The sequence below is a fragment of the Chiloscyllium plagiosum genome, chromosome 22 (assembly GCF_004010195.1).
Source record: "Chiloscyllium plagiosum isolate BGI_BamShark_2017 chromosome 22, ASM401019v2, whole genome shotgun sequence".
Taxonomy (NCBI): Eukaryota; Metazoa; Chordata; class Chondrichthyes; order Orectolobiformes; family Hemiscylliidae; genus Chiloscyllium; species Chiloscyllium plagiosum.
This window is the reverse complement of record NC_057731.1, coordinates 15,073,058-15,099,556: the sequence shown is the minus strand read 5'-3', so window position 1 is coordinate 15,099,556 and position 26,499 is coordinate 15,073,058. Positions and strand designations below refer to the sequence as shown.

Genomic DNA, 26,499 nt, shown 5'->3' with positions numbered 1-26,499 from the left:
AGTCTCTTTTAGCTATTACCAAATTGGCCCTAAAACCCATCACCTTAACACTTTTTGGAGTCCATGTCATTTACGGCCTTGAGGTTAAAAAAAAGCCAAGGACAGCATAGCCTTGTCAAAGGAGCAGCTTCATCACAATATACTTACATCAGGTTAATTTCCTAACTCCCATATTACAGTAAGCAAAATCTAAACAAACCCCTACAAATTAACATATCAGCATTTGGTTGGTGACTTAATATTTGAGCGGTTTCAGTTTCATTCAATTTTTCCCAATTTTGGCAGTTAACAGTTTAATCTGTTTGTTGCTGCTCCAAGATAAGCTTGATATCATTTGCAGAAAATACCATTGAGCTGCATACATATCAGGAGATTGGCTCAGGTCGGTAGCAACATTTTCCAGCCACTGCAGTTTTTGGTGGGATTTGGATTAGACTGGCAAGGCCATAATTTACTGCCCACCAGTGTGGGTTTAAGAGGTGGTGTGCATTCTTGAACAGTTGAATCTGTGGGGTAAATATTCTCTTACAGTGAGGGTAGGTGGAATATGAGAATTTTGATCAAGAACGAACAATATGGTTGTCAACTTACAGTCATAGAGACATACAGCAAGGAAATAGACCCTTCTGTCCAACTCATTCTTGCCAACCAGTTGTTCTAAATTAATCTAGTCCCATATCCCTTTAACCTTAATGTTGCATCATGGAAAAGCTGTGACCTTCAGTTAATTAATGACTGTCCTGTTGATTAGATATTCATCATATACTATATCCTTCATATCAATCACTATCAGGCAGCACCTGCAGATGGACGACAAACTGCCTGGAGAGATCAGCACAAACTCTTGGTAATGACTTTGGCCAGTAGCTTGGTTTTAGTGTTGATGGATAGAGGGGGCCAGGCCCAGCCGAGGGGGCCCGGGCCAGGCCCGGCCGAGAGTGCCCAAATCCTGTCAGTCCACCTTCCTTCCTTTATATGGAATTTACAGCACAAAAATAAGCTATTTAACCTAAGTAATCTGTAGTAACACTTCCCAAGATCCTCACACCCTGCTTCATCTCAATGCATCTATATATTCTTCAAATCTCCTGTGAATTAACCAGCTCCCTCTTAATATAACAATACCATTCATTCTAATAACACTGTTATACAACATTGCAAATTCCTGGCACTGATTCAAGTTGTCGCCTTGAGGTCCTTGGTAGATTTATTGGTGACACTATCTTTATGACAACTCAATTCCCACAAGTGGAAACATCTTGTGAAATATCTGAAACTTCCACAAGATAACATTACATTATTTTGCATATAATGGAGCTAAATATATTTCAAATCCATTCATTCTAATTTTCTTTGTCTAGAGCTGCTCAGTCTCGAATTTGTTAGCTGTAATAAAAATTGCAAAGCACATCTTTTCTTAATGATGCACATATTCTGCCACTCAACATCTTCAATTTAACATCTCTGGTTGATCACTTAAATGTGGGAACTTCACTGTATGAAGTGTTTTCAAACAAGCTGTACATTTTGTATAATCATTGACAGAAGTCGTCTACTACAGAAAATGCAGAAATGTTGCAATTATTGTGTTGTGAATTTCATTCAAAGATTGAAAGTCTGCGCACTACTACAATGTCAAATAATCCTCAACAATGGTGGTGGGAGGAATGTAAAGCCAAGGAAGAGAAAAACCAGCATCTGTCTCACCAAAACATTGCATAACTGTACCTACTACTTTTCTAAAACAACATATTATATTTGCAACCCTCTACCATGTAACATTACTTCAAAAAGAATAAGATCTAGACCAGTTATTAGGTTTATTAATTTTTGTATTTGAATGACAAATGTGAATAAGTTCTTCTCAAAACAAAGCACAAGACTAAACCAAGGGATGTCTATTGGTGAAGCCAAATGATCTATGCATCACTGGTGAGGAGGTTAAAAGAGATACATTTGCCTGCGTGAACACATGGGTGCTGTTAATGAAATATGTTTGAACATTTAGCCAATCTTGCAAAAAGTCCTTGGGGCCTCATTTAGTGCGCAATTTTGGATACCCTATTGTCAAAATAATGAAGAACTGGAGAAGGTGCAAAGGAGGAGAAGGTAAACTCATGGTTTACAAATAGCTGTACATTAATGGGATAATTTACAACATTCAATGCTTTTCTTTGGAGGAAATACTACTAACTGAACATGTTTAAAAACGTTGGCAACCATTGTTAATACAACTCAAGTAGGCACCTTGGAATTTATTTTTTGCAGAGGCAAGACTAGGGAGACCAAGTATAAAACCAAAAAGCCTTAAGCAAGGTGAGAGACTACATAATTCCTATCCCTTGGGCATGTGAGTAAGTGGAAAAATGTTTAAAGTTGCATTGATTAAACAATAGAATAATTTGTCATAAAAATAAAAGGTTTATAGCAATAATTATAAGCTACTGGCCAGGGCTTATCTATTCCCAAGTTCATGGGAAAGGTCTCTTGGAGAAGGCAAACTGCCAGAATTAACTAAATACTAATACTCTACGAAATTCAGTAGCTAGAGAATAGCTTCCAAATGTCCTGACATGCCAGAGATGGTGCATAATTCAAAGTTCAGTCATTATAGGAGTAACCCAAGAAATAGTTGGAGAACATTTTAATAATAAACTGGTTCAACTTATAAAGTCAAAGCATTTGCAGACTGTTGGTAAATCTGCTAAATTAGCTTTTTAAGTAATCTGTTATAATTGTTTATTTTAGTTCAATTCTTGATCAAAATGCACAGACAATAAATGCAAATTAGTTCCATCTATGTTTTTAAAATATAGGCAACCAAAACAGAATTATATTTCAACATTAATTGGGTCTAATTACCAAGGTATCATGCATTATATGATTTATATAAATGATCTGCAGAAACGATTGCTCATTAGGCTTGATATTCATTGTAGTAGGCATTTCAGATTGAGCACTGTGCACAAAGTTGAGAGAACATATGCAATTTGGCAGAAAGTTCTTAGCCATAACATAGCAAGTCTGAATGAGTTTATGTGGTGGTCAGGGTGAGTACATGGTGTAAAAAAAATCCAAAGGGCTAAATATAATTAAAATTATATTTTCCACAAGTCAACTGGTTAAAATGGAGCTTGTCTCTCTAAATTTAACTATAAGAGAATCTCTCAAATGCCACAAAAACAGCCAACTTTTCTTGGCAATGTTGAGTTTGGGATTTACAATAGTGGATACACTGAGAAAAGCGATATTGAAGAAATAGATACAATGATGATAGAAGTCTTTAAAATACATACCATTAGCACAGTGCATTACAACAAGGAAAAAAACATAAGCAGGGATTTGTACTAGTATTCTTTGTAAACTGTATAACAAATTTTTACATACGCTGGTCGATCTTCTAGGATCAGGGCTGTAGTAGACAGGGGCTCAAACTCAAGATTACGTCGCCGTACAGGCTGGAGTGAGGTTTTGGTTATTCGACCAGTTCGGGCTTCATATTCCTATTTTCAGCAGAAAGAAGAAATCAACACATTGCAAATTGAATTGATTTAAATTGATCAAAGATTTTGTTTCCCTCAAAGCCAAAGGAAATAACAATATAAAGGACTTGGAAAATTGGCCAAAGGTTTAACCAGTAATTTCTGATCATTGTCAAAGGAACTAATTACTTCTGCAGTTTTGTCTGAAGACACATTCTTTCAGTAACAGGACTGATTGATAAATAAGAATCTTCAAATTGTTAAAATGCATTAATACAGATTTATTGTAAAGTATAAAATATCCAATTTAAGGTAGGACAGCAACAATCTCTAGGCTAATTTAGATTATACACTTCTCTAACTCACCAGCAGCACTCCATTTCCCTCCCCCAAATTTTCTGCGAGTAACTATGTTTTCCCAGTTAAGTACAACTGTGTTCCTATTTTATTCACTCATAGGATGAGGACCTCGTTAGCTACACCAGCATTTGGGAGTCAATTACGTTGGTGTGGGTCTGGAATCACATGTGGGCCAGACCAGGTAAACTTAACAGTTTCCTTCCTTAAATGGCGCAAGAGAATCTAATGGGTTTTTCTGACAACTACAATGATTGCACGGTCATTATTAGACTTAATTCCACATTTTTATCAAAAACCAATTCCACCATCTGTCATGGTTGGATTTGATCCCAGGCCCCCAGAACATTACCTGGGTCTCTATATTAACAGGAGAAAGTGAGGTCTGCAGATGCTGGAGATCAGAGCTGGAAATGTGTTGCTGGAAAAGCGCAGCCCTTTTCCTGAAGAAGGGCTTATGCCCGAAACGTCGATTCTCCTGTTCCCTGGATGCTGCCTGACCTGCTGCGCTTTTCCAGCAACACATTTCCATCTCTATATTAACAGTCCAATAATAATACCACTAGGCCATTGCCTTCCCAAATCCCAATGCTGGGCTTCATTCCCCTGATTATCTACAGCACAACAGTGTTTTGGATGGTTACAAGATCACACTGAGTAAAATGGTGCTCAGACTTTTTTTTAAAACAGGGAACTTATTGTTTTTTGGGGGATAATTTAAAAACAGAAAATAATCTGATCCATTGAACATGATTCGTAAAATATGTTGCTTATAGTCAAGTTTGTGCTATATTACAAATATGGACCACTGTCCATCTTGTTAGAGTTAAGTAACCTTGAATCAAGTGCTTTTTAGCACTGTTACCTTGCCATTTCGTTTTAGGTTGGGGATATGAAATTGACAAGTACTTTATAAAAAAAAAGCCTTTTCAAAAATCAAGAGCACGTTTGTTGACATGCGCATAAATTTATGGACAGTTTTTACAGATTTGAGTACTTATTTTCCAATACTTGTGCATGAAGTCACATTTTTGAGAAAATTACCTATAATACACAATGCAAGATGTTACTTTGTATAGTCACTTACATCTCTTATAACATTTAACTACCCAATAGTTTTAGCAAAATATGTCAACAGGGAAAATGGAAAAACTGGAAATACAAGCAGAGGAATGAGGAAAAACATGCAAGCATTACTTTGACAAGGATTAATTTGATGACAACAAGCATTCTTCCCATGGAGAAGAGATGATCAGAATGTTGCAGATTCATAAAAACAAAAGATATTGAGTAGACATTTATAAACTGCTTTAGCTCTATTGCCACTTTTTAAAATGAGTGGCATTCAATAAGAAAGGCTTACAAAAGGATATTCAAACATTAGTGAAAGTTATATTTCTGCATTTGTTTAAAAAACAATTACTGTTACATCAGGCCAACCACAACCATAATGCAATTCCTGTGATCTGAATAGTCATGCAGGCTTATTGGATTCCATATGTAAGATAAGGAATCCAATAAACCGAGAAGTTAGAGCCATCGCTTGCCATGCAGACTACTCGCACAGTAAGAGTGCGATACAAGCTGTGACAAGGGCCATGAATGAAGTAAAAGCTTAACTCTATGTTTAGTATTTCCTCAAAATGAATGCAAAATATACTGAATTTGATATTTTTAATGATGAAAAATATTGTTGGATTTCTAGGTTTGTGTTGCAGATCTGGACAGATCTAGATTGTTTAGTCATTTCTAGCCCATCAATTTTGAAGTAGCTGCAAACCTTACAGGTACAATTAAGAAATAGAATTAAAAACATCTAAGACTGCAGTGGGAATGGAGTACAGGTCGAGCAGGTGAGAAATGGCATAACACATAAAAGCTAAAATTAAAGAAGCATGTGGCAAAGTCTGTGGATTTAATGAGGATTTTAACTTTCAAATGTATTAAGGAAATCAGACTAGTCTATGTCAGAAAGATATTAAGTTTCTGGAGTTAGGTTGGATAGTTTTCTGCAACAAAGATCACAGAAGGCACAGGGCACACTCGAGTATTGAATACTGAGGGAGATTTATTTAAATACCAATTGGTATTTGAACTCTTATCAACAAAGATCAAAATATGACCAGAGCAAAATATTGATTGAAAGGGAGAAATTACTAAAGTTTTATAGATTTATACAAGGTTGACCTCAACGTAATGAAAAACTTCCCAGATTAAACTGGGGTAAATCTGTGAAAAGATTGATAAATGACAGAGGTAGTCAGAAAACAATTTAAGACAACCCCAAATCAGTTTATAACCATTAAGGGGAACAAAGAACAGACATGGACAACTAAAAGTTAATATTTCCAAATACTGTTCTGATATTAGTCAGTCAATCAAATACATTGGGTTGTTCTCAGGATGGCTACAATTGTAAGCCTCTTTCTATCACTGCAAACAGTGACAGTAGTTTCAAATGTGACATGTTTAGTTGAGAAGTAGCATCTCTGTTCAAAAGCTAGATTATGCTTCATTTGAACTTTAACCCATCTATTCGCCATTCCACTGTCACCAATCATTTCTTTATGAAGCATAGTATATGTTAGCAAATTAATATTGCTTCTAAGTGTTAGAACATCTCTGTTCAAAAGCTAGATTAATGACAGAGAACCAAACCATTTTCACACGTTTGTAACACTACATTGTAATAAGTTATACAATTATTGGGAGAAATACATCAATCAGCTGCTCAAGCCTGCTTTGTCAATCAATACACTAATGAGGATCTACCTCCACTCCATCTTTGGCATTTTTCCCAGATTTGTTAACATTTAAATCTCTGACAGGAATGTTTTAAGTTCCTGAGCATCCTGTGTCTTCTGGGGTAGAACATTCTACGATCCATAACTTTGTTCTGGGGGAAAGAGTGTGGCTTGGATTGCAGCGCCATGTGGTCCACTGCGAGGGTTTTCTCTTTCAGTGAGAGGATGCCAAAACAACGAGAAACACTGAAATTAGGGTTGTACTAATAGATTGGGTTGAAAAAGGAAAGTTTCAATGTAAATTGTGCCATGCTGAGTGTGTTTGATGTTAAAAATTTGGTTTGTTAAAATACTAGTTCAGAAAATCCTGTGAAGTAACTGTTTTGCCTTGTTTGAATCAGGATCTCAATTCAGTGTGTTTTGTGGGCAATTTACACTTAATTTGTACAATATTATGTCCTTTTTAAATTGATCAAACTTGCAATCTTAAAACAAATCGAGTGACTTGAGCCCCTGGTTTGTTCAAAATTCTACAATGCCTGTTTAAAAAAATTTGGGTCAGTTGTCATGCTTTAGCCAGATGAGAGTATTGTATTAAAATATCTTTGCGGCTGCGTTTTTAAGGTAGCTCTCACAAAGGGTACATTTTGAGTTTGATGTTTTGTTAAGATTTTTTGAGAATATTAGAACTTGAGGCTGAGCTGTTTCAGTTCTGTTAATTATTCTTAAGACTTCATTGAATTTGCGACATGAAGGGAGCCAAAGAATGTTCATCTCTACCAAAGTTGCCAATGTAATTCCAAATGTTTTATTTGGGAAGTTTAATTTGGAGAACATACTTTAAAATAACCTGTATTTTCTTTCCTGTAAAATGACTATATAATTCAACTACTGTTCAAGCGAGAAGACAGAAATCATGTCTCTGTGCACATGAGCAACTGTTTTCTCTCTCTCTCCAGGGCAACTATAGTTTAAAATTGAATTATTCTATGAAACATCTAGGTGCATTTCTACTGAAGTATCACATACAAAAATGGTTTTGAGTTATTTTACACAATAAGCACAGAGAAATTATACATTAGACATTAATTATAAATTAGTGTTAAACAATTAACATAAGTGTAAGCTCTTCAGGGAACAAAGTCAAGATACTGAAAAAGTGTAGGAGTAGCATCTGCTCTCCATTCTGATGTACATCAAAAAAGCCAATAGGTATTCTCAGTGAATAATTAAAATACAATTAAAAACAGAGCCTGATTTTGATGGTTTAAATAGCCTTCTGAACAAAGGCACAATGTTTTAGTCACGTTAGATATATGGAGCCAGTCAGTTAATAAACAGCTGGTGCTTATTATTCATTTCCATTCAATTTATAACACCACAGCATTTACAATTACACTTTAAAATATAGTCCTTGATCTGAAGCCTATTAAATGTCAGAAGTCCATTTAGGGAAGAGAAACCACTAAATACAACAAATGGACAGCTGCTACCACAGTATTTCAACAAACATCTGTGATCTATTATCTATCTGAAGCAGTTGACTTCACACAAAAACATCACTAAAGGAATGAAATCAAGGTCACTTATTTACATAATGGCATAATTTCAGTAGCATCGAGATGGTGCACCATTCTCCATTGGAATTTGCTATATAACATTATCATCCTATAGAGGAAATTAGTACATCATTTAGCAAAGCTTAACCTAATATCTATGATATAGTCACATTAGACTTTATTTGGCTCTGAAGTTTAGGAATAATGGCTATATGATGAAAGTTATAAAATTGGTCCGAAGATGGCAGAATGCAACATACATTTTAGAAAACTTTAATATAGAACCATGTTCTGTGGCACTATACAAAAGTGAGACTAGTCAAAAATTGACAGAGCCAAAAGGGGAGATATTAAGAAAAGTGACTAAAAGCTTTATCAGATCTAAAGATAAATATATCCTTGGTTCCAGACATAATGGTGAAAGGGTAGGAATAGCTAAGAATAGAATCAAGCAAATGTAGTCAACTGAGCAAACAAAGAGGAAAGGTATTGAAAGATATGCTATGGAAGAAGGTATTGCAAATAAACATGTTATAGCTCAAGATATGGATGAAAACTTTGTGGAAGAGGCTCAAACAAGAGAATGGCACAAAAGGTGGAAGGTGACAGATATTTAAGGGTTTGGGAGGAAAAGGAGATTTTAGATGGGGGCAGTGGCATGTCAGATGTTTTTGAGGAAAATTGTAATTATATTTTAGAAAGGCATGCCATTAAGCCTGGGGAGAGAAACTTTTGTAATATCTGCTTAGAAGTGAAGTGCAATAGTCGAAATACTTATGTTGTAAAGCCAAATTAAGACACGAGAACAGGAAATGGAAGCTAGGGACAAGCTGAGGCATGAACAGAGATGAGTAATAAAACTTAGTCACAGATGTACAACATGGAAACAGACCCTTTGCTCCAACTTGTCCATGCCGACCAGATATCCCAACCTAATCTAGTCCCATCGGCCAGCACCTGGCCCATATCCCTCCAAACCCTTCCTACTTATATACCCATCCAGTTGCCTTTTAAGTGTTGCAATGCACTAGCCTCCACCACTTCCTCTTGCAGCTCATCCCATACATATACCACCCTCTGCATTAAACAGTTGCTCCTTCAGTCTTTTTCATCTTTTCCCCCTCACCCTAAACCTATGCCCTCTAGTTCTGGACTCCCCATTCCTGGCTATTGATCCTATCCATTTCCCTCATGATTTTATAAACCTCTATAAGGTCACCCCTCAGCCTCCGATGCTCCAGAGAAAACAGCCCTAGCCTAGTCAACCTCTCCCTATAGCTCAAATCCTCCAACCCTGGCAACATCCTTGTAAATCTTTTCTGAACCCTTTCAAGTTTCACAACATCCTTCCGATAGGAAGGAGACTAGAATTGCACGCAATATTCCAATAGTGGCCTAACCAATGTCCTGTCAATGTCCTGTACAGCCACACCATGACCTCCCAACTCTTGTAATCAATACTCTGACCAATAAAGGAAAGCATACCAACTGCCTTCATTATTATCCCATCTACCTGCGACTCCACTTTCAAGGAGCTATGAACCTGCATTCCAAGGTCTCTTTGTTCAGCAACACTCCCTCGGGTCTTACCATTAAGTGCATAAGTCATGTTAAGATTTGCTTTCCCAAAATGCAGCACCTCACACTTATCTAAATTAAACTCCATTTGCTACTTCTCAGCCTACTGGCCTACCCGATCAAGATCCGGTTGTAATCTGAGGTAACCTTCTTCGCTGTCCACTACACCTCCAATTGTGGTGTTATCAGCAAACTTACTAACTATATCTCTTATGCTCACATCCAAATCATTTATATAAATATCAAAAAGTAGTGGACCCAGCTCCGATCCTTGTGGCACTCCACTGGTCACAGGCCTATAGTCTGAAAAACAACCCTCCACACCAGGGGAGGAGGGAGAGGGGGAAAGAGGATGGGGGAGGGAATGTAGAAGAACAGAAAAGGTGTTGCTTGGGTCAGTAACCTTCAACAGAGGTCACCTAAAACTATTGTATGCCAGGTATCTTTCCAACAGACTCCCCCTCCCATAAGGGCATGCAACCCCTGGGCCATCTCCACAACCAATTCAAAGCCACCCACCAACTGGAAGAAGAATGCTTCAGAACCCTACAAGGCATCAACATTGACTTCACCAGTTTCAAAATCTCCCCTCTATCCACCTCATCCCAGATTCAACCCTCTAACTCAGCACTGCCCTCTTGACCTGTCCCACCTGGCAATCTTTCTTCCCACCTATCTGTTCCACTCTCCCCATCCATCCATCACCACCCATCACCCCAATTTCTCTCAGCCCCCTTCCATAACCCCAATTTCTCTCTCAGCCCCCTTCCCCCCGTTGTGCCCGAAATGTCAACTCTCCTGCTCTTCAGATGCTGCCTGACCTGCTGTGCTTTTCCAGCACCACACTTGACAACTCTGACTCTCCAGTATCTGCAATGCTCACTTTTTCCTATTTTAAATGTTAGCTAATAACTTTAAATACTAATTATATTAAAAATACAGTTTTAATACTGTGCTTCAACATTCAAATTTGGAACAATTCAAAAGCAAAATAAACTTTATGGCATCGAATTACAGGTTATAAATATTAATACTCAATAGCATTGAAACCAAAGTTGATGAGCAGCCAAAGATAATTAATCCTTAACAAAGAACCACAATTATTAAACAAGATTTGTTATTAAACGCCACAAACACATTCCCTATTTTTATTCCACACAAAAAAAACAGGTCATAAATTAGCAGGTCATAAATATTGAAATAGTTTACCTGCCCTGCTAATAGCTACGTTTAATGGTCTGTCATAAAATTTCTTCAATTGGATATCTGACATTATTGCATGAACAGTTTTATCACGGTTTTTTTGTTTTAAAAACCTTTTTCTAAAGTTAAACTTCAGATACAGTATCACAGAACTGAGAAAACATGCAAGCCCTTTACAACAGCACGGTTACAAAATGCAAGTGGACTTCAGTCAAGGGTAAAGTCAAAGCCCTACGACCATAGGGCTGCTCTCTCATTAGGGACGCATGACTGGTGGTGGTTTAACCAAAGGGTTACCATTGCAGGCGAGATTGAAAAAGAGTCCTTCATGGTAACCTCAGCCAGTGCAGGAACTGAAACCACACTGTTGGAGTCACTGCATCACAAACCAGCCATCCAGTTAACTGAACTAACGTTAGTGTCAACCTGACTGCATTATCCTATCTCAAATCTTCATCTATCATACAAGATAAAAAAAGCTCTGGGTTAGAAAGTGGGCTGCCATTTCTGAAACCAGGGTTCAAATGCTGCAAACTAATGAGATAAGAGTAGTTAGCACTGCTGCTTCACAGCGCCAGAGTCCGGGGTTCAATTCCTGCCTCGGGCGACTGACTGTGTGGAGTTTGCACGTTCTCCCCGTGTCTGCGTGGGTTTCCTCCGGGTGCTCCGGTTTCCTCCCACAGTCCAAAGATGTGCAGGTCAGGTGAATTGGCCATACTAAATTGCCCGTAGTGTTAGGTAAGGGGTAAATGTAGAGGTATGGGTGGGTTGCGCTTCGGCGGGTCGGTGTGGACTTGTTGGGCCGAAGGGCCTGTTTCCACACTGTAATGTAATGTAATCTAATCTAATAAGAGGTGGCACCGTGGTTCAGCAGTTAACACTGCTGCCTCACAGCACTAGGGACACATGTTTAATTCCACCGTCAGGTGACTGTGTGGAGTTAGTACATACTCCAGGTCTGCACAGGCTTCCTCTGGGTGCTCTGGTTTCCTCCTCCAGTCCAAACATGTGCAGGTTAGGTAGATTAGCAGTGTTAAATTGGCCATAATATCAGGGGATGTGCAGATTAGGTAGATTAGTCATGGTAAATGTGGGGTTACAGGGATAGGGTAGGGGGCTGGGTCTGGGTGGAACGCTCTTCAGAGTGTCAGCTCAAAATTGCTGGGCCGAATGGCCTCTTTCTGCATTGCGATTCTTCTATGATTCTATGGAAGTCTCCTTACACTGTCTAATGGGGACGTGATTCTACACAATATTCCTACTAGAATATTACTAAATTTTGATCATGCATGCATGAAGATATTTTCATACAACAGATAATCAAAACTTGAGCTGTTGCTGAATCAAAAAAGTCTCATCAGATATCGAAATACCTAAAATGCACAGATTGAAATATGAAAATTCCTAAACACATTTGCACCAGTACTCCAAATAAAGCCAGTAAATAAGTTTGGATGATTTCAATTCCGTTCATAATAGTTATGGATAACAGAACAAGTCATCTGAGTTAATGTTTCTTTAAAAACATTGAGGAAAAATAAACTTTTTTTAAAAATTAAAATTTCATTGGAATACCTTGCCCGGTATTGTGCTATGAATGTGAAGTGCTTAAATGATTGGAGTAAATGGCATTTTAGGGATTAAAGACGAGTTCAAATGCATTCCCTTATTGCATTCAAATGGATGTTTCAATATTCTAATGCCAGTACAGTAATATGAGTTGTGCTCATCATGCTCAAATAAAGATGTGCAAGTGAATGACAAACACAGGTCCACAGTAGTGTCATGCAGGAGTTTAAAATTGACTGGAAGGAAATGTAGTAATTTCATACCCCTGTACTGAACAAATTAGGTGCAGACACTGACGCAAGATTGCAACCATAGCTGTCCTGATGAAAGAAACAGAGTCCAACTTTAGTCATTGACAACAGAGATAGACAAAAATTTTAAAGCTGCAACCGTTCTTTAAAATCCATAAGAATTATCAGGCAATTTTACAATAGGATGACTCAGTACAAAAATGAATGACCGAGCCATAAAAAGAATTCTCAATACAGCCATAAATACATAATTAAAATACCTTTACAACTTTACTTTCAGTGGTTTCTTTTATGACTTTAATCCCCATCCGATTCAGCCCAAATCAGCCAAATCTAAACAACAATTTTGAAGCACATAGACTCAAACAGCTTTTCCTGAAAGCCCAAAAGGGCTAGAATCTTGTCTTTGTAACGTGGATCTCACCTGCCACCTATAGAGCCAGCAAGAGATCCTGTACTGCTCTTCGAAGGAAGGGTCTTCTGTCAATGCAAGAATATCAACAGGCAGTCCTCTGGAAGTAGGCCCACAGGCATAGACATTCTGCAATCAGCTCCTACACTCAGTACCAAGTAGTGAGCTAAGGTTGTTGCCAGATCATGCCAGGGCACCCATTTGTAGATGGCTTAATCACAGTTGCTAGAACGAGGCCTTTAAGAGGATCTTCACTGGCCACTTTAGGGCTTCAAGTCAGCAGTGGGCAGCAAGGTCAATCATGGGCCTTCACATCCCAAACTTATTCTATTGAGGTTGATAATAGATATTAGGTACAACACCCTACTTATTTAAATATACTTATTGCCTTCTACCTTGCTACCAATGGATTCTACTATTGTCTCGATCACAGAATGAGAACATCAAACTTAAGATTCCTACTTTATGAATAAGTTATAATTCTGGAAATGTTTTTTTTTAACATGTCCAGAGAATAGACATAAGCAAATAAACATCAGCTCACCTAAACTGGATTTTCAAATTAGAATCTCAAATAATCCACCAGACTGTCATGAAGTGAGGGAAAAAAGGAGAGGGGAAGCACACGCACGAGAGAGAAAAAGTGATAGTGAGAGTAGAGATTTGCTAACAATGCCACTGTTACAGGACAACTTTTTTGGGTTGGCTGGGAGAACATTTTGCTTTTCATGAGAACACAAATCAGTGCTTCCAAACAAAACCTTGACTCATGAGTTGCTAAATCAAGTGAGATACAGACCAACAGAATCAAGGCAGTAATCATGCACTTTATGTAAAAGTAACAACTCAATACAAGTGAGCAGTTCCAAATTTATGAACACTTGCTTTATGAAAAATGGCCTACTTCCACACTGTAGGGATTCTATGATAATTACTGAGCTCTAAAGTGATTATCTTTGCAATATTTTTAAAACAATTCCTTTTGTTTTCTTTCTTAGATTCATTCTCTCAGCTTAATGTAATATTAGAAATAAATTAAATACATCAATGTGCAAGAAACCATGACAGCAATGAATGTGAAACAGTGTCAAACAATTTCTAGTAAGAATGTTGCCTATTATTGTGCGCTATGCTGATAGCTAAGATGGTTAAGTATGTTTGTTTGCATACACACTAACACCAGGTACGTCTTGATGATCGCATTCGAAGAAAATTGGCCAGTATAAGTCAAACCTGGGGTGAAAGATATGATCCATAACAAGGCCACATATCTCAAACTGCTAACTGCATCTTGCCAACATGATCATTACAAGCTTTACTAATAACACTGAAAATTACCAACTCTGAATTGCTACCATAGTCACTGTCCAACAAATCATTTAAAAACCAAAAGGACTGTGGATACTGTAAATCAGGAACAAAAGCAGAAATTGCTGGAAAAGCTCAGCAGGTCTGGCAGCATCTGTGGAGAGAATTAATAGTTAATGTTTCAGGTCCAGTGACCCTCCGAGCTTTTCCAGCAATTTCTGTAATTTGTCCAGCAAGGTGAAACAAGCACAACTCACCAAGAGTAGCTTTGTCATTTCTACCATATAAAATTGATACACTAAAAACAAGACAGCATTCCTCCAAGACCAAGGTGTTACACTGACAACAGGAATTACATGAGTGTACACAGTCATACACAGGGCAGCATGAAATCCATAAGACAAGTCCAAAACTAGACAGCACAGTAATTCCTGTCAAGACAAGACAAAAGGCACAGTGGTGGACAAATTACAGTATAATAATGAATGATATTGATAAACCATTGTTTTAGCAACAATTCGAAAAGTCATTCAAAGAATTGCAGATGGAATAGAGTTTGATCATAGTGTTAAGGAGCCTGTTGGTTTGGGGGAAAAATCTGTTGCACAGACTGGCTGTGGGAGGTCCAATGCTCTGGTATCTTCTGCTAGATGGCAGGAGGGAGAAGAGTTTGAATGAGGGATGTGTGGGGTCATCCAAAATGCTGTTAGCCTTTCAGGTGCAGCATGTGGTGTAAAGAGGGTTCTCAGCTGTCCTTACTACCCGTTGTAGGGTCTTACAATCTAAGATGGAGCAATCCCCGAACCAGGCAATGATGCAGTTGCTCAGGATACTCTCAATGAACCCTCTGTAGAATGTGGTGAGGATGGGGGTGAGATGGGCTTTCCTCAACTCTTGCAGAAAGTAGTGATGCTGCTGGACTTTCTTGGCTACAAAGCTGGTATTGAAGGACCAAGTGTGATTCACTGCCAAGTGGACACCAAGAAATTTGGTCCTCTTCATGATGTCGTGGGGGAGCCAACGTCCAGCAGAGAGTGGTCGCTGCGTGCCCTCCTGAAGTTAGCAATATCTAACCAAACCAGCGTAACTTTCAGTACTTTGTCTGCTTTAGCCATCTCTACAAACGCCAAGCCTTGTTTTTAAAAACACAAAGGTAACATTGTATTAGATGCCCAATGAACAATCTTGGGAAATTAGGATAAAGGATATGCAGAATTATGCATAAATGTGGAAGGTGCCATGACATGTTTAAAATGGTCACACCAAAACTTTAGCTTAGTGTTGTGCACATACATGAATGCAGGGCTGAATGTGGTATGGCTACTTTACTGGTGAAAATGTGTTGCTGGTGAAAGGTATGGCTATTTTACTGGTGGTCATGCTGCTAACATTAGAGGCATCCTTTCAATGCAATAGACATCTTCAGATTCTACCCACAATTACACACAGATTACAATATAACAATTATACTGATTACCAGTTAATTACTCAAATTGGCTTGTCACTTGATAGCATGTGCTCTGGTTTTTGCTCAATTAATTCCATTGAACATTATCCTCTCTCCTACTCGGCTCATTCATGTAACGATTTATTCTGACAACAATCCTGACATATCAACTATTTTGCTGATAATTCAACTGTGCCCTCAACGCAGTGGTGGAACTGCTTCATCTTGGTTTCATCTGTGCTTTTTGATGCAAGTATACAACTAATTTATTCCAATTTTCCAAAGACATCATCTTAATGTCAAAGTAATTCAGTTATCCTATTGACCTCATTATCTTCTCGTCAAATAGAATTTCCACATCTTTATAATAAAATGTTATTATTTTAATGCAAAAAAGAGGTCTTTCTGACATAACATGCTTTTCATTAACAATAATTCACCGTAACGTGATTGATGAATTGGAGACACTGTTTATAAAGTGCGAACTTTTAAAATGTGTGTTGGCCGTTACGTGATTACAAAGGCAATGCTAAGCGCTGTTCAAGAACACAACCATCACGTTATAAAACAGCTACCGACACGGAATTTAAAAGGATTATATAAATTAATTATCCAAATTCTTAGTGCAGACAACTGTCTGAAATGCCTTGTATGTGGTCATGACACTATTTTAGCTGCTGCTCTTTGTGATTCTGTATTTTCAACGGACATAGGGAAGCTATGCATCAAATGGGCCAGAAGACAAACAGGTAAAATGTTATTATTCACAGCATACCCCTGCCAGGCTAAATAAGACACAAGAGAAAATGAGGTCTGCAGATGCTGGAGATCAGAGATGGAAATGTGTTGCTGGAGAAGCGCAGCAGGTCAGGCAGCATCTAGGGAACAGGAGAATAGACGTTTCGGGCATTAGCCCTTCTTCAGGAATGCAGGAGGTTGTTGCGAGTGGTGCAAAAATTTGTTCTCCTGTTCCCTAGATGCTGCCTGACCTGCTGCGCTTCTCCAGCAACACATTTCCATCTCTAAATAAGACACAACCAGAGTGTTATAGGTCAGACATGATAATTTATCCCATTGATCCATTCTCTGTACAGAACAATTCAGCTAGACCCACTCCCACATCCTAACCCATAGCTCTGTAAATAGTTCCTCTTCAGGTGCTTTTCCAATGTCTTCTGAAAGCCATAACTGAATTTGCCTCCCCCCAACCCCTGCACCTTTTTATGCAATGCATACAACATTGTTACCACACACCATGAAACCTTGACCATATTGTCACTGACATTTTGTCCATCGTAACATCAGTGTCATGATTCCTTAGCCTCCTGCCGATGTGAATTTTCTCTATCTACCCCTAGACCCCTCATGATCTTGAAAACATTTAATTTCCTCTTAACTTCTCTTCTCCAAGGAGTTCAAAAATATTCACACATGCAAGATCTCTCTCAAGTTTAATTATACAGTCAACTTGAAAATTTCAGGCATGTAGCTCAGACATTAAAGCTCAGACTTTAAAGTAAATGATGGGGATGGCTCCAGTTATAGGAAAATTAGAAATCCCAAATTATAGGAGGAGATAACAGGGGGTGCAGAACTCAGGGGAGGTTATTAAAATCTCAAGCACAGATAAAAATAGGATAGAGTGCATGGAAAGGGTTAGCAATCAAACTTCAAGCACACTGGACAAATAAATCACAATGAGAAGAGGGACAATTATTACAAGAATGAAGGTGTTACATCTGAATGAGCTTGTGGCGCAGATCAAAATTGGCAGGTGTGATGTGGGGGGCATCACAGATGTAGCTGCAAGGGGGGAGGGGGGGGGGATCAGGATTGGAAGCTGAATATTCAAGGTTTTACATCCTGTCAAAAAGATACGAGACGGGCAGGGGGTTAGGGTTGCCTTATTACAAGAAATGAAATTAAATCAAAAGAAAGAAACGAAGTAAGGTCAGGTGGTATAGAATCTGAGTGGGTAGAATTGAGGAACCGCAAAAGGTGAAAATAACATAGCTAGAGTTATCTTGACAACGGTTTGGCCTCCAAACCTAGTCAAGAGCTGGGGCGCAAGATGCACCAAGAGGCAGAAACGATGTGTAGGAAAGGCAAAGTTAGTGATTATGGATTTCAATATGCAGTCAAACTGGGAAAATCAGGTTGGTAGTGGATTGCAAGAAATGAAATTTGTGGAATGCCATTTTGGTGCAGCTTGTGGTGGAACCCACTAGGGAACAGACAATACTGGATTTAGTATTGTACAACTAGGCAGAATTGATGAGGGAGCTTATGGGTGAAGGAACCCTTAGGAAGCAGTGATCGCAATGATTGAATTTACTCTGCAATTTGAAAGGGAGAAGATAGAATCAGAAGTAACGGTATTACAGCTAAATAAAGGCAACTACAGAGGCATCAGGGAGGAGCTGGGTAGAACTGACTGGGAGAGGAGCCTAGCAGGAACAACAGTGGAATAGCAATGGCAAGAGTTTCCAGGAGTAATTCAGGGGAGACAGCAGAGATTTATCCTGACGAAAAAGCAGCATGGTACAGAGAGAATGAGGCATCCATGACCAACTAGGGAAGTCAGGGATAGTATAAAAGCAAAAGAAAAATGCACAATGTGGTGAAGGGCAGTGGGAAACCAGAGGATTGGGAAGCTTAAAGACCAACAGAGGGCAACTAAAAAAGAAATGAGGGGAAAGATGATTTAATGAGGCTAAGCTAGCCAGTAATATAAAAGAAGACTGTAAGACTTTAGTTGTATAAAAGGCAAAAGAGAAGCAAAAGTGAACATAGGGCCACTGGAAAATTATACTGGAGAGATGGTAATGGGAACAAGGAAATGGCTGAGGAACTGTATAATTACTTTGAGTCTTCATGGTGAACGACATGAATAACATCCCAAAAATTCAAGAGTGTGAGTGGGCAGAGCTGACTATGGTGGCCATCCCCAAGAAGGTGGTGCTAGAAAAACTGAATGGCCTGAAGGTGAATAAATCATCTGGACCAGATGAACTATACTTTAGAATTCTAAAAGGGAGATAGCTGGAGATAGTGGGAGGCATTAGTGGTGATCTTTCAGGAATCGCTACAATTAGGGAGGGACCCAGAGGACTGGAAAATCACTAGCGTGATATCCCTCTAAAGAGGGAAAGGCAAAAGACAGATAATTACGGACCAATTAGCCTAGCCTCAGTCGTGAGTAAGATGCTGGAATCCATTGTGAAGGATGAGATTTCTGAATATTTGGTGGTGTACAGTAAAATAGAGCAAAGTCAACATGGATGACCTCCCCTTGATGAAACCATGACAAATCTGCTAGAATTCTTTGAGGAAGTAATGAGCAGGTTAGACCAAGCAGAAGAAATGGATGTTATCTACCTGGACTTCAAGAAGGCATTTGACAAGGTGCCGCACGGAGGCTACTGATTAAGATAATGGCCCATGATGTCAGAGGCAAGGTGCTAGCACAAATAGAAGCTTGACTGTCTGGATGAAAGCAGAGAGTGGTGATAAAAGGGTCCTTCTCAGGATGGTAGCCAGTGACAAGTGGCGTTCTGCAAGGCTCAGTACAGGGACCACAGTTTTTCACTTTATATATTAACCAATTTAGATGAAGGAACTGAAGGGAATTTTCGCAGACGATATGGAGATAAGTAAAGGAACAGGTAGCATTGAGGAGGCAGAGAGGCTGCAGAAGGATTTGGACAGGTTAGGAGAATGGGCAAAGGAGTGGCAGGTGGAGTATTACATGGGAAAGTGTGAGGCCATGCACTTCGATAGGAAGAAGAGAGGCATGGACTATTTTCTAAATGGAGAGAAAATTCAGAAGTCGGAAGTGCAGAGAGACTTGTGTGTTTTAGTCCAGGATTCTCTCAAGATAAACTTGCCGGTTTAGTCAGTAGTTAGGAAGGCAAATGCAATGATGGCATTTATTTTAAGAGGTCATGAACATAAAAGCAGAAATATACTACCGAGGCTCTTAAAGACTCTGATTAGACAACATTTGGAGTATTGTCTGCAGTTTTGAGCCCCATACCTTAGGAAAGATGTACTGACCCTGGAGTGTGTTCAGAGGAGGTTTATCTGAATGGTCCCAGGAACAACAAGCTTAACATTGAGGAACGTTTGAGAACTCTGGGTTTACACACAATAGAGTTTAGAAGGGTGAGGATGGAATCTAACTGAAACATACAGAATACTGAATGGCCTAGACAAGTCGATGTTGGCAAGATGGTTCTAACGGTAGGAGAGACTAGGACACAAGGACATAGCCTTAGAGTAAAGGGAACACCTTTTAGAAAGCAGACAAGGAGAAACTTCTCGGCCAGACAATAGTGGATCTATGGAATTCATTGCTGCAGAAGGGTGTGGAGGTCAGGTCATTGTGTAGATTTATGACTCAGGTAAATAAGTTCTTGAGTATCAAGGGGATCCAGGGTTACGGGGAGAAAGCAGGAAAATGGGGTTGAGAAACTTATCAGCCATGAATAAATGGCAGAGCAGACTCAATGGGCTGAATTGCCTAATTCGGCTCTTATGTCTTGTGGCCTTAAATTTTGAAAAGATACTCAAAATAAACTTTTCACCTTTTTCCAGTTTGACCTCAATACAATTTTCTACAGCTGAGGGGTCAATACTAGCATATGCAAAGGCACGTGAAATGTTCTTTATCTGCTTGAGTTCAAGCACCTTTGCAAAGGCAATCAAAAATAAATACAGATGTAGATATTTCTGAAGCAACCGGCTCAGAAAAGTTATTACCTCTGGAGCAGGTAGGACTTGAACTTAGGCCCTAATGCTTCAATGTAAGCTTACACCTTTATGTTCAATCAGCTAAATGAACTAAAGATTGCTGTAGGATAATGCACTACTCTAAGGGACACCAATTAAACTTAACTTGCACAAAAGTCAGATTTACTGTTGGGAATTTTCTATCTTGCTGTCATTTCAAGTAGTTGTCAATCCACTGCATTTTCACAGTCTGAAAGCTCTAATTCATTTATTGCTGAAATGAAGCAAAGAAAATCTAACTAAACAATTGCAAATGGAATTTGAAAGCAACCAAGTCCCCCCAAAAATTGTGTTTTAAAGCAGTTGCAAACTTAGTTTTGCATTGAAAGTTGGTCCAGAGGGCTGATTCAAAGACCTGCCTGCAGGTCACTGAGAAATTCTGGTATAAGTTGTCATTCTAGATGTGTAATGTGCCTAAAGTACAACTGCTTCAACAGTTAAATGTGTTTATGCTCAGATCATATATTAAAGTTCAAAATATATTTACATTGCAGGTGATAAACATTGCCAATTAAAAGAACTTTTAAGTGTTATAGTGTAACAAGTTTGCAAAAGTTGCTAATAGAAACTAGGCCTCACTCAGAAAACAAATAAACATGTTGCATTCTTCCAGTTTTTCTTATCAGGTTTATATATAGTTTAGGTATATCTCACTATACTTTAGATGAAGTAAGTGTTCTCATGTCATGTTTTATATATACAGAATTGCTATGTATGTTATAATCAAGGCAACTGTAGAGTTTTGGTCATCTGGTTTTTTAACCTGGCATCAAATGATAGAGCCATGAGAAGTAGGTGGCACCAGCTGTTGGTGGGAATTCAAAGAAACAAAATCTATAAGTCTATTGAATAAGCTGTATGTTGCCTTTACTGAATAATAAAGGCGGACGGCACGGTGGCACAGTGGTTAGCACAGCTGCCTCATGGCGCCAGAGACCCGGGTTCAATTCCCGCCTCAGGCGACTGTGTGGAGTCTACACATTCTCCCAGTGTCTGCGTGGGTTTCCTCTGGGTGCTCCTGTTTCCTCTCACAATCCAAAGATGTGCAGATCAGGTGAATTGGCCATGCTAAATTACCCGTAGTGTTAGGTGAAGGGGTAAATGTAGGGGAATGGGTGGAATGGGTGGGTTGCATTTCGGCAGGTCGGTGTGGACTTGTTGGGCCGAAGTGGCCTGTGGCCTGTTTCCACACTAAGTAATCTAATAACTAAGAGTTGAGGATGATTTGTTGATATTAAATTCATGTTCTGCTAGTATCTGGAGATTTGCAACCAAAGTTCAAAGGTAGAAGTTTATGCAACATGGTTCCAGTATCTAATGATTGGCAGTGGAGGTAGCTATAAATAAAATGAACCCAAACCAATGTGGGCCTTCATTCCGGACGAATTATATTGATACTGCTGTAACCTAAACTTACAATCAATTACCTTATAGTTTCTTCCATGGTTCCTTGATTAATTTCAATAAAGATGAAGTTTTATCCTTTACAAGAGATACTAAAGCACCAAATGGGAATCCAGAAATGACTCATAACTAACTACTAACAGCATAGAAAATCACTTCAGAATGGTTTCCCCAACAGAACACTTCCCGCCAAGGTCAGTGAAATTTGAAAAATGAAGATTTAGTTTTCACTTGCTAATTCTTCGAGTGTGGCTCAGTTAACCAACTGCTTGAAGAGGAAGGAATGGAGCACATGACGACAAATGGGTTGCTTATGTGCAAAATATCTCTTTTAAATATTCTTTAACATTCAATAAATTGCACCATTTGTGTAATTTATTGCCCACCTTAAATATCCTGATTTGGAGGCACCGGTGTTGGACTGGGGTGGACGAAATTGAAAATCACAAAAAAAACAGGTTTAGTCCTAAAGTTTATTTGAAAATACAAACATTTAGAGCTCTGCTCCTTCATTAGGTAGCTAGTGGGACAGGATACGCAGGACACAATTTATAAAAGATCAAGAGTCATACATCTGATGTATTCTATAAGTCTTTAATTACTTTGTACGGGAATGCAGGTGTCAACAGATTAATATGTAAATCCCAGAATTTCAAGTCACTGCCCCAAGATAACAAGGTTTTATCAATATATATTAAAAAAAGTGACATCTCAGCTCAAATAATCTCTCTCACACTATCTTGCCATCACATACATACTTTCCCTCTAGCATTTTATAAATGACATTTTATAAATTTCCTACTTTGGAAATAAAACCAGTCTGACTTCAGATTGGGACACAGACAGACTCTAACCTCACACCTTTAATGCATTGCCTGAGCTGAGATGTCACTTTTTTTCAAATACTGATAAGACTAAGTTATCTCGGGGCAGTGACTTGAAAGAAATTCTGGGATCTACACAATCAAAACCTGCATCCCCATTCGAAGTGATTAAAGATTTAACTAAGATTAAAGACTAGGTTTGTCTAATACATCGTATCAGTTGTATGACACTTTGATGTTTTACTTATAAATTCTATGTATCCTGCCCCACTAGTTACCCGACAGATGAGCAGTGCTCCAAAAGCTTGTATTTTCAAATAAACCTGGCGATTTTCAACTAGATACCGAGGCAGTGGAGAGATACCTTCTTGAACTGCAGCAGTCCATTTGATACAAATAAGCAACAATACCACCATGGAGTTCCATGACTTTAACTTTGTGACATTAAAGAAATGGCAATATATTGCCAATTTAGATAGTGAGTAGCTTAGAAAGGAACTTGCAGGTGGTGGTGTTCCCACGTATCTGTTGCCATTGTCCTTCTAGATAGTAGTGGTCATGGGCTTGGAACGTGCTAAGTAGCGTTGGTGAACCACGACGTCTTGTAGACGATACACATTGCTGCTACAAGCATCAGTGGTGTAGGAAGTGAATGTTTGCAGATATGGTGCTAATCAAGCAAGCTTTTGTCTTGGATGATGTCAAGCTTCTTGATTATGTGGGAAGTGCTTCTGTCCAGGAAAATGGAAAGTATTCCATTCCACTCACTTGTGCCTTATCTGCAGTTTTAGCCACACCTTGATGCAAGATGTTCCAGATTTCAACTAGTGTACCCAGAATATTACCTGCATCTTTGGACTATTGAAAAGATACATTATCCTTAAGTCTCCATGCTCTGTTGGAGTGGCTTGAATTGGCTAACACTGGTCTCAGTGATGTTGTGAATCTCTCAAGAAAGCAGAAATGGAACATTCCAATACAGCTACAGTGGCATTTACTGGACAGTGTCAAAAATTGCTTGGCCATTAATGTCCATTAAAAAAAGGACAAATTCAACCCAGTCAGTAATTGCTCCATTAGTTTCTTGGAAGTTCTTAGAAAGATGTGACTGCGTACTTCAAAATATCAATATTCAATAAATCTATTTTAAATAAAACTAATTCCTTTAGATGTTAAGCTGAAGTTACATTCCAAATTGTCTTCAGAACAAAATAAATCAACATTAAAATGTTAAACCTGTATCATCCATTTTAACTATTCAGCAACATTTAAATGTAGAATTTAGATTCTGATAAAACATGACCAAAACAATATTCACCCAAAGTCACCCAAACCTGAGCTCTTCACTGACCACTGGTTTCTTGCTCTTGCACAATTTGGACTTCCATGTGGTTAAAAACAGATTTTTGTTTTACATCAGTCTGCTCAGAGATTATATCATTCACCTCTGGAGCAGATGAGACTTGAATCCAAGCCTCCTGGCCCAGAGGTAGGAACATTTCCATTTCACTAGATTATGATCCTTGTGGTGCAAACAATAATGTCACAACAAGACATAAGCAACATATTCAAATTCAAAAAAAAAAATGAAGGCCCATAAACAAAATTAGGTTAGGCAAGGTTTGCTCGACTAATACCTGGAACAGGCTGATTGACCCATATGGAAAAATTGAACAGGCTAGCCTTGCACACCTGGAGTGTAGAAGAATAACAGTCGACATTACTGATGTTAGATCCCAAAGGATCTTGATAGTGTATATGTGGAAACCTTTCCTTTTTTGAGAGAATATAAGTAGCAGTCACGGTTTCAAAACAGTGTCCCCATTTTATACATAAGGATAGTGTTTTTCTCGCATGGAGTCATGAGTCTTTGAAACTCTGTTTCTATCACTTTGAGAAGAAAAAAGTGTCCTTGAATTTTCTGGGATTTTTCGTTTTAAGGTGAAGCAGATAGATTCTTGATAAGCAATCGGGGGCTAGCAGGCATGTAGAAAATCAGATAAAATATGATATTTTTTGATGACAGGGTAGGTTCAAATGATCTAAGCCCATTTATAATTTACCATGTTCATCATATGTTTGTCAGTAACTACTGAATTTAAGCTGCTGCATACAGCAAACCCACATTCCCTGGCAGTCTTGCATTAGTCTATCAATGTACTCACAAAGGTTTTGTACAGGAGTTTTACAAAGTTGGACAGCATTCAACATTCTGAAAGCCAGCACCTCACGAAGCTCTGCCAATAGAACTTGCCAAACCAATAACCTTCAGCACCTAGAAGGGCAATAGACAATGGGAATACCTTCAACTACAAAAGTTCTTCCCTAAACCACACCCAACCCCGGCTTGGAATTATAAAGTGAAGCAGCAGCAGTCACTAGTTCAAGAATCTAGAACTCACTTCCTTACAGCATGTGGACGCACCTATATTGTATATGGACAACAACCTATTCAACGGTATTCAGAATTGGAAAACGTTTGCTTTGCCAATAACACCGTGTCAATTATGTAGAAAAATAATATTACTACTCTAATCTTGCTTAATAAAATTAAATCTCTTCAAAAGTCAGATGAAGGAAATATTATTTCAGGCTACTGACTGCATAGTCTTATCTCTAATTTTTCTTGTCCACATAGCAGCTCTCCTGAAGTTGAACAGGGCAAAAGGTTGTCAGATTTTAAGCACAAATTAATTTCAAAGGAAAGTGAGTTTCCAGAACTTTGAATTAACTTAAAAATAGTGTTAAAAGCAAGCCTTATACACAAAACCAGCCAGGATTTCAGGATGAATCAAAACATCAAGCTACCACCATTAAGTATAATCAAGGGCTATTTGTTTTACTTGGATTATAACATGTGCTCAAATAAGTTCAAGCAGAAACATTTAAAAAACTTCTCAAAACAGGCTGGCTTTCCAGACAGATCAAATGAATCCAAAGTGGAAACTCCAGGCCAGTTTTTAATGTTATTGGCCAACAAATAAAATGTGGAGACAAAACTTAAAAATCTTTGAACTACAAGATCCAGAAACAACTCCACTGTTCCTCATAATATTGGAATTAAGCACTAACACAAGATGAAGAATCATTGTGAAGGAGGTCAGTATTAGCATTTTACACCATTTCCTTTGATGACAGACATCAAGAATGTCTCAGAGAGGGTGCAGAATGTTCTCACGGGGGAGAGGGGCCAGCAGGAGGTCAATGGAAGGAAAAAGGTTGAGACTCTGAAGGGAGATTACAGAGTTAGGTAGAATTTTAAAAAGGTGGTCCTCAAGGGTAGTAATATCTAGATTACTCCCAGTGCTACGAGCTAGTGAGGGCAGGAACAGGAGGATAGAGCAGATGAATGTATGGCTGAGGAGCTGGTGTATGGGAGAAGGATTCACATTTTTGGATCATTGGAATCTCTTTTGGGGTAGAAGTGACCTGTACAAGAAGGACGGATTGCACCTAAATTGGAAGGGGACTAATATATTGGCAAGGAGATTAGCTGTAGCTGCTCGGGAGGACCCAGGGAGATAGTGAGGAAAGAGATCAATCTGAGACTGGTACAGTTGAGAACAGAAG

At 38.6% G+C, this 26,499-nt stretch overlaps 1 protein-coding gene across 6 annotated transcripts in view; it reads right to left on the bottom strand.

Moving 5' to 3' along the window:
• The window catches only part of tbc1d12b (TBC1 domain family, member 12b), a 134,543-nt gene that overhangs the window by 17,677 nt on the left and 90,367 nt on the right, over window positions 1-26,499 (bottom strand). For 4 of the 6 annotated variants that reach the window (XM_043712458.1, XM_043712454.1, XM_043712455.1 and 1 more), the window contains exon 3: window positions 3,388-3,503. Coding sequence is in view for 5 of the 6 variants with exons in the window: in XM_043712454.1 (XP_043568389.1) it covers window positions 3,388-3,503 (116 nt within the window). In the remaining variant the exon portion in view is untranslated. Of the gene's footprint in view, window positions 1-3,387; window positions 3,504-12,755; window positions 12,813-25,094; window positions 25,185-26,499 lie in introns of those variants that run through there. The other 2 variants (XM_043712459.1, XM_043712457.1) reach the window with 2 other exon arrangements.